Source organism: Rhipicephalus sanguineus, chromosome 7 (assembly GCF_013339695.2).
Source record: "Rhipicephalus sanguineus isolate Rsan-2018 chromosome 7, BIME_Rsan_1.4, whole genome shotgun sequence".
Classification (NCBI taxonomy): Eukaryota; Metazoa; Arthropoda; class Arachnida; order Ixodida; family Ixodidae; genus Rhipicephalus; species Rhipicephalus sanguineus.
This window is the reverse complement of record NC_051182.1, coordinates 134,306,948-134,320,242: the sequence shown is the minus strand read 5'-3', so window position 1 is coordinate 134,320,242 and position 13,295 is coordinate 134,306,948. Positions and strand designations below refer to the sequence as shown.

General features: G+C 46.6%; 3 protein-coding genes across 6 annotated transcripts in view; 1 reads left to right on the top strand and 2 right to left on the bottom strand.

Moving 5' to 3' along the window:
- Positions 1–3,700, bottom strand: part of LOC119400008 (prominin-like protein) — a 64,106-nt gene extending 60,406 nt beyond the window's left edge. For 2 of the 4 annotated variants that reach the window (XM_037666912.2, XM_037666915.2), the window contains exon 1: positions 2,092–3,700. The gene's annotated coding sequence lies outside the window, so the exon portion shown is untranslated. Of the gene's footprint in view, positions 1–1,390; positions 1,527–2,091 lie in introns of those variants that run through there. The other 2 variants (XM_037666914.2, XM_037666913.2) reach the window with 2 other exon arrangements.
- Positions 1–13,295, top strand: part of LOC119399996 (SUMO-conjugating enzyme UBC9) — a 562,334-nt gene that overhangs the window by 190,245 nt on the left and 358,794 nt on the right. The gene's annotated exons all lie outside the window — the stretch shown is intronic.
- LOC119400006 (vacuolar protein sorting-associated protein 18 homolog) overlaps positions 4,539–13,295 on the bottom strand; it is a 65,687-nt gene continuing 56,930 nt past the window's right edge. The window contains exons 24-27 of the mRNA XM_037666911.2: positions 12,146–12,263; positions 8,682–8,825; positions 7,123–7,181; positions 4,539–4,735 (exon numbers count right to left, since the gene is read on the bottom strand). Coding sequence (XP_037522839.1) covers positions 4,672–4,735; positions 7,123–7,181; positions 8,682–8,825; positions 12,146–12,263 — 385 coding nt within the window. The 3' untranslated portion in view covers positions 4,539–4,671. The remainder of the gene's footprint in view (positions 4,736–7,122; positions 7,182–8,681; positions 8,826–12,145; positions 12,264–13,295) is intronic.

Below are 13,295 nucleotides of genomic sequence, written 5' to 3'. Positions count from 1 at the left end.
TTTGCAATGCGTATAAAAGAAAGATTAGGCAAACATTTCAGTGTGGAGAATCGCGAGATGTCTTTTGAAGGTCTTTCTTTCTCTCTCTATGTCAAGGAAACATCGCAACAAACTGTAGACACATCCAACATAGAAAAAAGCAATGCTTCCGTCAATTTTTACGCGACATATCGATATCTTATAACGATCAATTTCCGATTTGTGATTACCGGAAAACACCTAGCTGAGCACAGTGGGTTGTGAGACCTCTTTTGAAGGTCTTTCTCTCTCTATGTCAAGGAATCACGAAGGAAACACCGCAATTGACCCAGTACACAGTAAACACACGCAACATCGAACAAAGCAATGCTTCTGTTGATTTTAACGCGGCATAGCGATACCGTAATGATCAATTTCATCAATTTCCGATTAAAGATGACCAGTTTTAATCTACATAACTTCTAAATATGTACCACCTTCTAACGTTCAAGAGAAAGCATAACAATATCAACATTAAGTGTGATATCGTTGCTAATTTCGTTCAAAGATAAATTTGCTACTTTATAGATTACCGCTGTGCCGTGTTTTAATCTAACTCCAAAAAGTACACATTTTATTTTTTTGTGAATTGAGAGAACAATATATCTCAACATCAAAGTGATATCTCGATCAAACATTATCCTTATCGTTACGTAGTCGATAAATATTATTGATGCTGATAGGTACAAACATGGCAACCTTGCTTTCCGAAAAACGCTGCAATGCCGGATCTTTACGGGGCGTCTTTTTGTCTGCCGTAACATTTCGAGGTGCTTCTTTAAACAAAATATTCTTGTATTGAAAACGCACTTCACGTGTTCAAAGAGTCGAAGTTTGGTTAAGATGCCCAAGGCACTACAACGTCAGAAATGAAGTCGCACGTTATCGTGTTCGATGCACAAATGAAGAACTATGCTAACGATGTAGTCGCTTTTGACGAAACGTGCTCGATTAAAGACACAAGAACCAAACGTGGCACAATAAATCACGGATAGACGTCACGCGAACACAATCACGCAAGTTTTTCTTTTTAAATCTATTAAACTCATCAGACTACATATCCGACGTTTTAATGCATCGTTGCATTCAAAGGTAACTGGTGAATTGTGCTGAGTACCGAAACTATGAACGCGCCTACAGAACTTCCAGGCGGTTAGATGCAGTTCAAACTACGTACGAACTTTAACAGCGCGCTCAAGTTTTCGGCGGACCATCTACAAAATTCGGAAGTAGCGAACAATCGAAAAAAAAACACACACAAAAAAAGGCCGCAGTGCCAACACGTGAAGGCGGGATACGACACGACCCAACATGCACCAGAACGAATACGACGCGATACAAGATCTTATTGATTGACGCAGAGATATCCTACCGTTTAGCACGAAATAAAATCCACGCTTGCCAGTAGGTCCGACACCTCCTTGCGAACCGTGTCGAGTCCCGAAAGCTGAAACACCCACCTGTGATATCACTCAACTAAAACACGTCATATCCACATGAGGAGTGCCGCAGCTAGCGCATCGTCGTCGCGCCTGCCTCGGTAGAACAAGCTTTTCCCCTCGCCTTCAAAAACTCTTTATCCGGGAAGCCTCTCCTTCTCGTTGCGATAGAAACCACCCGTCTACTAATACAACAGAACCGTTGCTACCAGCAACGACAGATAAGATAAGCTTTCAAGCCTCGAAAGTCAGCTCCTATGCGCTCTGCGCGCCGCGCTCCCAAAAACTCGCTCAGAGTTCATAGAAACCCAAGAGGAGGCAATCACCCAACGCGGGTCAGCTGTCAGAAAAGCTCGCGGGCCGCTAACACCCCAAGCGCCGATGACCTCAACTTAGCAGCGTCTTTTGTTTTTACGCATTTCTTTGCCGCGATTCACCTTGGCAGAAAAAGAAGCCACCGAGCGCAACAAACAAGGTGCCAGTGGGTTAAGAAAAACAAAACCGGCCAGTCGCTTAAAAACGCTAGCGCGCGCCCGCGCGTGTATTTACACGTTCAACAAGCGGACGCGTGCGCTGCAAGAGAAACAAAAAAAAACAATAAACGAGCCAACAAAACAACGCAATGAGGACTTACCGCTTCGTTTTTGTTGTTTTTTGGGCCGCGCACGGCCAGTCCAGGAAAAAGAAACACACCCTTGAAGACGGTAGTGACGTGATGTGCGACGATGTTACATGCTTCGTCTCGCCTCCGCGTCGCGACTTCTTGCGTAGCACTTTTTTTTACTTAGTTTTTAATCCCTGGGAGTGCACACAATCCGTGAATCCCGCAGTCGCACTGAGGTGGGTCTTCTCTCTACAACGGTGACACGTCCGAAAGAAACACCCAGCTGCAACAACACCGAGCTCTGCAGTTTTTTCGGTCGACACACACCGGAGCCTAGCGCTGCGTGAAGCCAGTTCCTTCCTTCCTTTCCTGGTGCTTCCTTTTAACTTCTTTTGTTTCTTGGGGTTGCTCGTTACAGGAAGTCAACTGCCGACGTCTGAAGTTTCATGGAGGGGGGGCGGAGGGGGGCGAGGAAGCAATTTAGGAGCGGCCGACCGCCTTTTTCCTGACGATGCGGGCTTCTGACCCCTTCCTTGCTTCAACACCACGGTGTACGATCAAAAATCGTCGACGCTGCTTGATGAACGATGACGCGCGGTGCGCGCCCGCCGGATTTGGCCGAACGCCACGGAGGGAACCCCTTTCTTATCGATGACATCGTTGTTGCTCCTTCGCCTCGGCTATTTTCAAAGGCGCATCGGAGGAGGGCTGGTAGCGTAGGCTGAATCGAGCACACCGCAGTGCAGCACAGAGGGAGACGCGGGCTGTGCAAACTTTGCCAACGCTTTTTCAACGATACGACGAACCACTAAGCACCGTTCTCTTGACACATAGACGCAGACGGGATTCCGAAAGACGATACCGTCACTTGACCAGCGTAGCTTGTCGCGCTGTAGTCGAGTTGTTGCCACACGACGACGGTTCCAGTCGTAGTTTTCGACGCTACGATAAACTTTTTTTTTTCCAACGATATGACGAATTACTGCGTACAGTTTCGCTGGCACATCGAGGAACACGGGACTCCGAAAGACGACACCGTCACTTGACCAGCGTAGATTTAGTTGTATCGCGCTGTAGTCGAGTTGTTGCCGTACGATGACGGTCCCGTGGTTTTGCGACGCTACGATAAACGTCGCGTTGCTGTCACTTGCAGGAGGATGCAGCGATGCCAAGTGCTTGAGTGTGCCACGAAAGCGGGGACTCGTTTGCAGGAACGAAAAGAAGGCGGTGACCCAGGCCGCTTCAAAGAGGAAAACATCGCAGAGGAATAAACGTCGCAGACGGCGCCGCCATCTTTGGTGATGAGCCGCGGCGGAATGTTGTTGCCAGCAGCATCCATGGCCAGCAGGCACGCGAACCGAAGGGTCATTACGGTTGCGTCGTCGCGTCGTCCGCGCCTGGCAATTATTTTGGCACCCTCTCTTATCTGCGGTTTTCCAACTTGGCAACGCGTGCGCGTTGTTCTGCTTCTTAAAAAGAGTGCGGCCTTGTGTAAAAGTGTAAAATGCCCTATGTTTACCAATGAGCTAGCGCACGTGCAAGGCCGCTATGCTTCGGTGTACGTTTTCTCTTCAGAAAATCAAACCTGCCACGCACACTCTTGAGATAACAGTTCGCGCTGTTTCCAAACCGTGAAAGCCTGTAGCCACGTTTCTTTTCTTTCTTAAGCACTAAGGGAGTCGCTTCTACGGACAGCAAAGTATTTCGTCGTTTAGGCGCCCACCGCTGTGTATACGCGCTGTGCCAGGAATTTATGCAAGAACTTCACTCCAGCCTCACCGATTCCTTTATCACGCGGCGTTCACGGCCGCGGCCGATCCCGCTTCAGATAACGCGAGCGAAACGGCCCACTGGCGAAACGTGAGAGGGAAAATACCGTAGGAATTATCACGGCCAGCTGTTATCAAAGGGTCATCAATAAACATCAAGTGGGCTGAGCCCGTGCCGGAAAATCTGAAGCACAATGCGGTCTCTATGAAGACTAGCCTACCACGCAGCTATCCAAGCAATAAAGCGTACAGATGTAAATGCGAGGGTACACAAATGACGCCCTTGAAGGTGTGCTGGAGGCATGCGTATCACTTGTCACTTCACGTTGCCACATTTCATTGTTGTATACAAAGATATCTGCTTACTTCCCACCTTTACCCCGGAAACCCGTGGACCAATGGCAGGCCTTCTTGAGAAGGAAGCACGCCATCGTTTCATTTTCATTTTTTTTTCTTTTTCATCAGTTGCGGGGCTGGTATTATTTCGGACACGACCACGGTGTAAGAGTATTTCTCTTACACCATGCACCCGACCAACGGAAGGCAGGATTATCCCCCCCAAATGGATAATCCTGCGCACACCTATGGTCAGCTGTATACACTCGCCACGCTTCGCTTGCTCCCATTTTCCCGATAGGCGAAGGGCTCCTCTCCTTTTGTGACGCGCAGCAGCAATACAAATTTGAGCGAGAGACGTAAAGCATAATATAGACGCTTTATTATATATATAATCAGCTTACGAACCAGCACACTGTTTATGTTTTGCCTTAATGTATATACAACATGATAAACTACACGTCTTCTCTTAGTTCTGTTCTTGTGCACCCGGAATATCCGGCCGTCACCGCCAGTCATTCATCACTTGTTCGTACTCCTCAGGATCGATGAACGGCTCGTCCACAGACCTTGAAGAATCAACAACAAAATTGCACACGTCACGTGGCGACGCAAGCTTCACGACACTGACATGACAAAAAATTCGTGGCACTGCAGGTACATATATAATGCCGTGGTCGACCAATGGCATCGCATGCAAGCGTGAATACCATATATGACCTGCCATGAGGAGACACGTTGTTTCGGGTGCTATTTGGACACTGTCAAATTCCGCCATCTTGTCATATTTCGTAATGGCGGCATTTTAAGCCAATCGGAGAGGCCGTGGCAGCCCTCTGGACCAATTAGAATTGAGCAATGACGGAATTAGACAATGTCCAGAATAAACCCTAGTTTTAGAACCGCTATATAATTGGCGGGGTTTAACGTCCCAAACGTTGGGACGTTTAACGTTGGAGGGCTTCGGAAATTTCGACCACCGCGAGTCCTTCAACGTGCACCTAAATGCCTAAATCTAAGTACACGGGCCACAAGCCCACATTAAAAATGCGGCCGTCGCGGCCGGGGTTCGATCCCGCGACCATGGGGTAATTTGAAAACCGCTAGTATGGCTCTAGCCACCATACCGCTAGCGGCAATCAAAACACACGCGATTAGACGGGAAATGCTTCATAGGCCCGACAAAGTGGAAGAACGCTTTGTTTAGATTGCTATCCACGCAGTGTCAAGATTTAACGAACCGCACAGCAACCGTAACCATGGCGCGCCGAAAGTAGATTTGCCGCGTTAGTTTCGGTTTCGCCGCACTGCGCGATTGTTGACAACCAAACGCGTTGGAAACGCATTTTAAGGAGAAGAAAAAAAATTGTTCCGGTGCAACCTCGCAATTTTCAGCGAAAACAAAAAATTAACAAATAAAACAAACAGGTAAGTCATCCACATTTCGCCCTTTAGAAAGTTTTTGTGCTCACTGAGCTTTTTTTGTCAAAAAAGAAAACAGAACAATTTCAAAAGGCGACGCATTTTAAGTTACAGTGGGGTTGAAAATGTAAACGAGCAACGATGTAGAATACACTTTCAATAATAGTTTTGTGCTTGCCTCATTAATATCCGCGCCACCAATCTGGTCCATCATGTTTAAAGGGCCAGTAAACAAACCCGCGGTCCAAACTGTGTGATGAAGCGATAACTGCACACAGCAGCGCACTCGTACGATGTGAACATGCTGCCGCAAGAATTTTGCGAACAAGTGAGTTAACCCGCTTCGGCTAGTTTCGGTTTCTTGCTCGGCCTTCCCACCCTTTTCGGCAGCGAAGAGAGGTAGGCGTAGCCCGTTGTTGTGACTACGCCCACTTCGGCAACGTAGCACAACGTCAGCGATTACGTCATCGGCACCCAGCCAGGGACCTAACAAGGCTTTCCCCCGGTTCGCTTGTGCCAGAGCGGCGCTAGGGTCACCATAGCGGCGCGGCGAAGCGCGGTAAATGCGCGGGCAAAACCGCATTACCGTAAGGCCAAGGCGCCGTTTCGTAGTGCAAAGAACCAATAGACGAAGTCGGTGTTACGTAAAGTTGCCCATGGGCAACATTACGTCACTTCGCGGACGAGGAGGAGTGGAGAGGGGCGCGGGAATTGTTTTTCAAAATGGAGCGCCTGCGCTGCGCGCAGCGCTGTAGTATTCATAAAACGCGATCACTGCGACTTTCTGCACGAACTGGCGGGCTTGTTTGGGAGATGTATAAAAAAATTCGGAGCCTGTTTACCGGCCCTTTAAAGCCTCCTGCAAATCAGCAATACGCAAACGCTTTAGTTTGCCGATTAACACTAAATGTGCGGATTAAATCGGCAAACAGTTATTTACACTTATTGTGAGTGTCACTGTCGTACAGCTCCAACTGTATGGCATCTGCAGCGTTAGCACTTATTTGGTGAAAAACAAAATTGCACGAGAAGTTGCCGCCCCTTAGTTTGTGGACTAACACTGAATTTGCGGATTAAACAAGCAAACACTTAGTTTGAAGACAGACTAAAACTTTCGATTGTCGGACAGCTCCAACTATAGGGATCTGTAGCGTTAGCGCCAATATGATGAAAAGGAAAACAGAAAGAGAAGCTGCAGCCCCTTAATTTTCGGTCTAACTAAGTTGCGGGTTAACACTAAATTTGCTGATTGAATTTGCAAGCACCTAGTTTGTGCAAACACTTAGTTCGAGGACAAACTGAAACCTTGCATTGTCTGACAGCTATACGGGCACTTCAGCCTTAGTGCAAATATGGTGAAAAGCAAATTGCGCGAGCAGCTGTCGCCCCTTGTGTCAATACTGCGTGCAGAACTGACGTTTACATACAATAGGAGGGCGCCAGCAAAATGGAAACAGGGAAAATGGCAAGCAGATACTACGAGTCGTTCTTGGCGAGCTTCAGCACAATCTCTTTCAAAGCAGGTCCCGCTTACCTTATTGCTACTTCTCCGCAGAACAAACACTCGGATGCGATGAGGTCGTCCAGTTCATTCTGAAATGAAAGCAGATTAACAACAGTGCGGTGAGGTAGACACCCAGATCTGTATGAAGGAAGAATGGCAGCTTTCCCTATAGGGAAAAAAATAAATAAAAATAAAACCTAATTGCCATATCTGATAAACCCACATGACCATAAAGAAATAAAAGAGAACACTAACCACAATAGAATTAATACAAATCAACGTTTCAGAGTTGCATCTAGGGTCATTTTATATTCTGACGGTGACAAACGTACATTCTGGACTTTTATAAAATGGCGGAAATCTGCCACCTATGCATGTCAGGTGTCTCGGACACATAAAACGGCCTACCTAAGTGACTGTTTTCTCGTTTTTAGCCCGAATAGTGAACAAGGCTCATGCGATAGATAGCACCCTGAAAAGTGTGCATGTTTTTTGGCTGAGTCAAATTACTGTTATTCGCCCCTCCCGTGGTGTCAAATGGTTATCTCGCCAATCATGGGGTGTTAAAAACGGTTGCTCATCCTTGGGATGTTGAATGAGTATCCACTCTCTCTGGATGCTTTAGATTAGTGCATTCACCCAACCTTGGAGTGTTAAACGAGCATTCACCCGGAAAGAACACGTTGAAAACGAAGGTCACGAGTGGGGCGCTTTTCTGTCCCACAACAGTAATCGTCGCCTATCTCGTGTGCCTCTCCTTGAGTTATCACTGCGGTCCCGGCACTTCCCACTCACGAACGCCGTGTGCGCTACCAGCAAGACACAGCATTCTCGATAGGAAAGTGGCGAGAGGCGGGTTCTCAAGAAAGGAAACAGGAGCAAGCCAGGTGACGATAATAGTCCGGGGGTGGCAGATATACCCCCCACACACTCTATTTTTTCTTACAGTGTAGACAAATTATGAAAGCGGTTACGCTATAATTTACTAATCTGCCATTCTGCTTTTTCATTTAGCATGATTTGCTCCTTCTGTTTCTCCTTTTTTTGTTACTATGCATGTTTGATTTGCTATCATTACCTCTGAATATATGATATTGTTTCTACGTGGATTCACCTAGCTTTTGTTTCACAGCTGCAATGGTCTTGTACATTACTTTTGTCTTGGATTTTATTATATTCATATTGTTTCGATAAATTTGTGACACCTGCACCATGAAGATTTTCAGCAGCATTTTTTTTGCAGTTTACACAAGCTATTGTATAATCATAGATATACATTCCATGCCAGTTTTCTTGCTTTCATTTTTTAATCTTGCGTTCTTCCTAGCCTTTCTGCAACATTTTTATGAATGTGTTCTTTTTTTCGTATGCTGCACTCGACACTTAACATATATGCGTTTTTTTATTAGGACGTCCCCCCCGTCAGTTTTCGTAACTATGGGACCTTCAAATGTAATAGGTATCACTAACTATGTTACGTTGTACACAGAGATACTGAAGAAACTTGACTTGACAAAGACTACTGTTGCAATACAAGACTCCTGAAAGGGTGCAAACTGTTTCTACGGCATAGAGGCGGACGAACTCACCATGAGCTTCTCCCGCGTCGTCAGCGATGGCAAGCCTGCCGCGGAGGACAAGGAGGCGCTGTCGTCGCGGCTGCCGAGCATCGCCAGCTGCCTGTGGATGTCCTCGATGCGGCTTGCCTTCGTTGGGAGCGAGTGTTGCTGAACCTGTTGCGCGTTTGAACAGTGACAAGGAAAGAGCGCGTGCGTGAAAGTGTCGCGACTTCTCGAGATCATACCGATCTTCCACAATGAGATGTCTTTCGGTAGGCTCTACTCTAGGAGGGAGCAACGTTACTAGAACAAACTCAGTTTCAAAGCTCCGTATCTCCGCCAGCGGAGGAGGGTGGTCCGAACGGCGGTCGCGAGAACTAGCGGCGCTGCAGTTCCGTCTTGCGTAGTCTTGCGCCACTATCGGCGCGTCGTCTGCTGCCACGGCATAACGCTGCCCAGTTGCTCCGCCGCGCAGTTGCTCGCTGCAACTGCGCGGCAACTTTCTTATTGTACTAGTTAGGTGGATACTTAGGTGGATATGCATAAGGTCGTCTGTATGCATTGGCCCGCGTACGTTGTTCATTGATTGACTAAGAATCGATGTTCGGTCTATATTGCCACGCCCACTTGTTTTATTTTGATGTATTCGGGTTTGACCAGCAAGGACGGTTATCAACGTTCGACGCTGTCCGCGAAGCAGTGTTCGAGAAGCTTCGCGATTGTAGTAGATCGTTTTGTTAAGACTGCGCGCCGCACGCGAATGTTCCAGCTTTGTCGAGAGATACCGCCGCCACCAGCGATATCGCTGGAAAGTTCGATAGCGCTTGTATAAAAGCCGTCGCGCTTGACCGCTTGTCAGTTGATCGACGGTCGACGCTCTGTTCGCCGCTATCAGTGTATTGCTGTAGTTTGACTTTCAGTTTCCCGGCCACAAGTTCGGCCAAATAAAGAGTTTCATCTCGGACCTGCTGACTGCTGCCTTCGTCGACGTCACGACCCTGTGACAATATTTGAGCTGTCTACATTGCGCTTAACTTCCAAGCATAGGAGTTTCTAAGCGAATGAGGGTTTTCAGAGTAATTTTTATAACTACCACTACAATTTTAGCCGCTGCCGTCTTATCTAGACCAAGAACAACCCAACACGTTTGTAAAAGCCTTTATAGTGCACAAAGAAGCGTACTTTCTCGAGATACAAAAACGTTCTAGAAAAACAGTACTCATGTTTCTACAATTTATTGAAAAAAACTTTCTCGAAAACCATCACCAATGCTTTGCAATGTTTACAAGACACGTTTTCGCGAAGGTTAAAGGGATACTGACCCAAAATCAGAAAATTTTACGAGAACTCGGTAAATGAAATCTCAGTGTGCGATTACATCGAATAGATGTCGTCTCTGAGCAATTATTTCAGCGGATAGTTGTATTTTCGGTGTCTCATCTTTCTACGTCGCATCGTTCTACGGTGCCTTAAACAATTAGAACAGATCGGCCGTGATGTGAACCGAGCAGTTATTCGCGCGTACTCTGTCGCTAGAAGAGTGGTCAGCATTCAACTTCAGTTTTTCAACTTCACCGAGCAGATGTTCCATGCCCGCAGCACTTTATACTGTACGACAGCCGTTTGCGTTTCGTGCTGTAGCCGTTCACTACGCAGTTAAACTGCTCGTCAACTACAATTATCTATTGAACAAGTAAGCCTCCGTTCCGGAAGCAAAGTGTGGGATTGGGCTAGTTGGTATTCCATTATTAAACTGTTCAGCGCAAAAACTTTGACACGGTACACAAAGAAAAGACGAGGACCAGCGCTGGTCCTTGTCTTTTCTATGTGTACCGTGTGAAATTTTTGCGCTGAGCAGTCCGTTCCCGAGCCGGCGGGTGTAAAATATTCCGCACATCTTGTTCAATACCTCGTCGTAAAATCTCTCGAAAATCCACTGCTTTGAAGGCACAGCGACAGCTGACAACTGATCGAATGTTAGTGTGATGCAACTCCCAGTCTCGGTAGCGTATATAGGTAATCGCCTGCCTTTCGTTTTGCTGTTCTATTTCTGGCGGCTCCTCCAAATTGGGCACTGGGCTTTCCCGGGACGCCGTGCGTTTTGGGGGGATTTGCGCCTAAACCCCGAACATTTTGGCTTTGAAATGTGGGGTGGAAGTGCTGGGAACAAGCGCGGCACGGCACCTGGCGCGAGTTCCCACTTTCCATGTGGGGTCAAAACTTCTTGTCCCGCAACGACACGACGATAGTGCTTTACAATGTCGTCACTCTCAAAATGAACGTCACAGACCTTGCATTTCGCAGTAAGCTTTCTATCTTTGTAATGCAAAGCTTGAATGGCGTAGGGTCTTTTGCAGGTCCGAAGAAGTGTCGTGAAGCGGAGTCGTCTTTGCGGTAGCCGCTCTTGCAGCCCGGCGCGAAGCAAGTCGGCATACCGCACTGTGAATCTGTTCGCCCTCGTTACGCTTCGTACATCATGCACGTGTCTTCGCACAAGACGCTAAGCCTGGTCAAGAACAGTCGCAAAAATGACGAGCTAACAAAGCGCAGACGACGCTGTAACCCACGTGAGCTCGTACATCGGGAGCGCCGATCACAACAAGCGCCAGCCGCGGGAGCTAGACGTGACTGCAGCGCCACTAGTTCTCGCGACCGCCACGCGGACCGCCTCTCCGGCGGAGCTTTTAAACTGAGTTTGTTCTAGTAACGTTGGGAGGGAGGCCCCTTCATTCAAGGGGGTTCCTGGGGTGCGGAGACCTCTCCCGTAGAGTAGAAGCGGAGATAGAATACCGTTCTTGAAACACGGCATCCTAGCTCCGTGGAAAAACGGGATGCCATTTTGGCAAATTAACATTTATTCATCATCATCATTTTGGCAACACTACTATACTCGGTTACAACCTAATCAGATATGTCAGCTCCGCCCATAGCCATCACAGTCCCTCCCACAGAGAATTTACATAAATGCTCCATCCAATAGCGCTTATTCATTTTCAAGACGCCAAGCACTTTACGAATGTTTCAGATAGTTGGCTTTCCCGTACAGACACACGTTTGTGTGCAGATACCAAAAGATGGTTAAAAGAGAGAGAAAGAAATGCTGCTACTCAAATAGTCAGCCTTAAGAAAACAATTGATGCAAAAATCGACAGCACTGACAACATCAATTCTAGTCGAAGAGTGTAACATTTGGAACAAAAACGTGGCAAAGAAATGGGAAGAGTAAAATGGGAAACACAACGTGAACAGCACTGTGTTTTTCCCCTTTTTCTGCCACATCATCACACTATCTGAAAGAGTGTGATGATGATGAGGTGGCATAATAATGATGCAAATTTCATGACTGTTATAAAGTCAACAGTGGCAGCAGTAGACAGGACGGACACGTAGACACAGAAAACCCAGCTCTGAGCTCTTAGACTATCACTTAGCTAAAACTAAATTTACGAAAAAAAAAAGAAGAACAAAAGGGATAGAGCATATCCACCACTCACCTCCGATGAAAGGCAGTCGCCATGAAACATGTGCCCGCACGGGAACAAGTAGAACGCCTGGTTCATCACGGCGTACTCACACAGGGCACACTTTGCGTCTGACTGCGCCACGGCGTACCTATAACACCGAAACACTATCAATTACTCTCCACTTACTCTCCTTGCAACAACAGAGCCATAGGTCGGCAAAAAAAGTGCGGAACTCACTCAGACCCACTCAAGATATAAATTTTGTGCTCAGGGCTCACTTGGACTCCGACTCACCGCAATTTTCCTCAACCGGACTCATTGGGACTCAGACTCACTAAAATTCTCCTCAACCGGATTCACTCAGACTCAAACTCACCAAAATATTACTCACCCGGACTCATTCAGACTCAGACTCACGGCTCGATCTGAGTCTGAGTCGACTGATGAGTGAGTTTGCCGACCTATGAACAGAGCTGAACTAGTTGGTAGGTATTCATGTTAGAAGACAGGGCGTGCAAACACGGACACAAGGGAAAAACCAAGACACCGCAAACATTACAGATGCATAGCAATTACTCTGCAATTGCTCTTCTCGAAATTAATTAAAATTAAACTGAAATTACTCTCCTTGCAATGCATTGCAATTACTTGCAAATATTTCTCTTGAAATGCATTACAATTAAACTGCAATTCTCCCCTTGAAAAGCATTACAACAATCACTCTGATATCATATTACTCTCCTTGCAATGCATTGAAATCACTCTGCAATTACTCTTCTTGAAATGCATTACAGCTACACTGCAATTACTCTCCTTGCAGTGCATTACAATTATTCTGATGTTACTCTCACTGCAAAGCATAGCAATTTCTCAGCAATTACTCATATTTAAATTAATTACAACTAGGGGTGTGCGAATATTCGAAATTTCGAATATTTTTCCAATAGTGTTTCCTATTCGATTCGATTCGCACTGGAATTTTACTATTCGAACTATTCGAACTTCCCAAAAACAAATACAGTCAACGCCCAATTGAAAGTGACCCCTTCAAATTTTTAATATGCTTCACCTCATTACACGCTCGAATTGCGGCAAAGCTGCCTTTTAAGCTCCGTTACGGTCGAACTTTGCCAAGAGACAACGTCCGATTGAAAGTGGTCCCTAGATTTTTCAATATGCT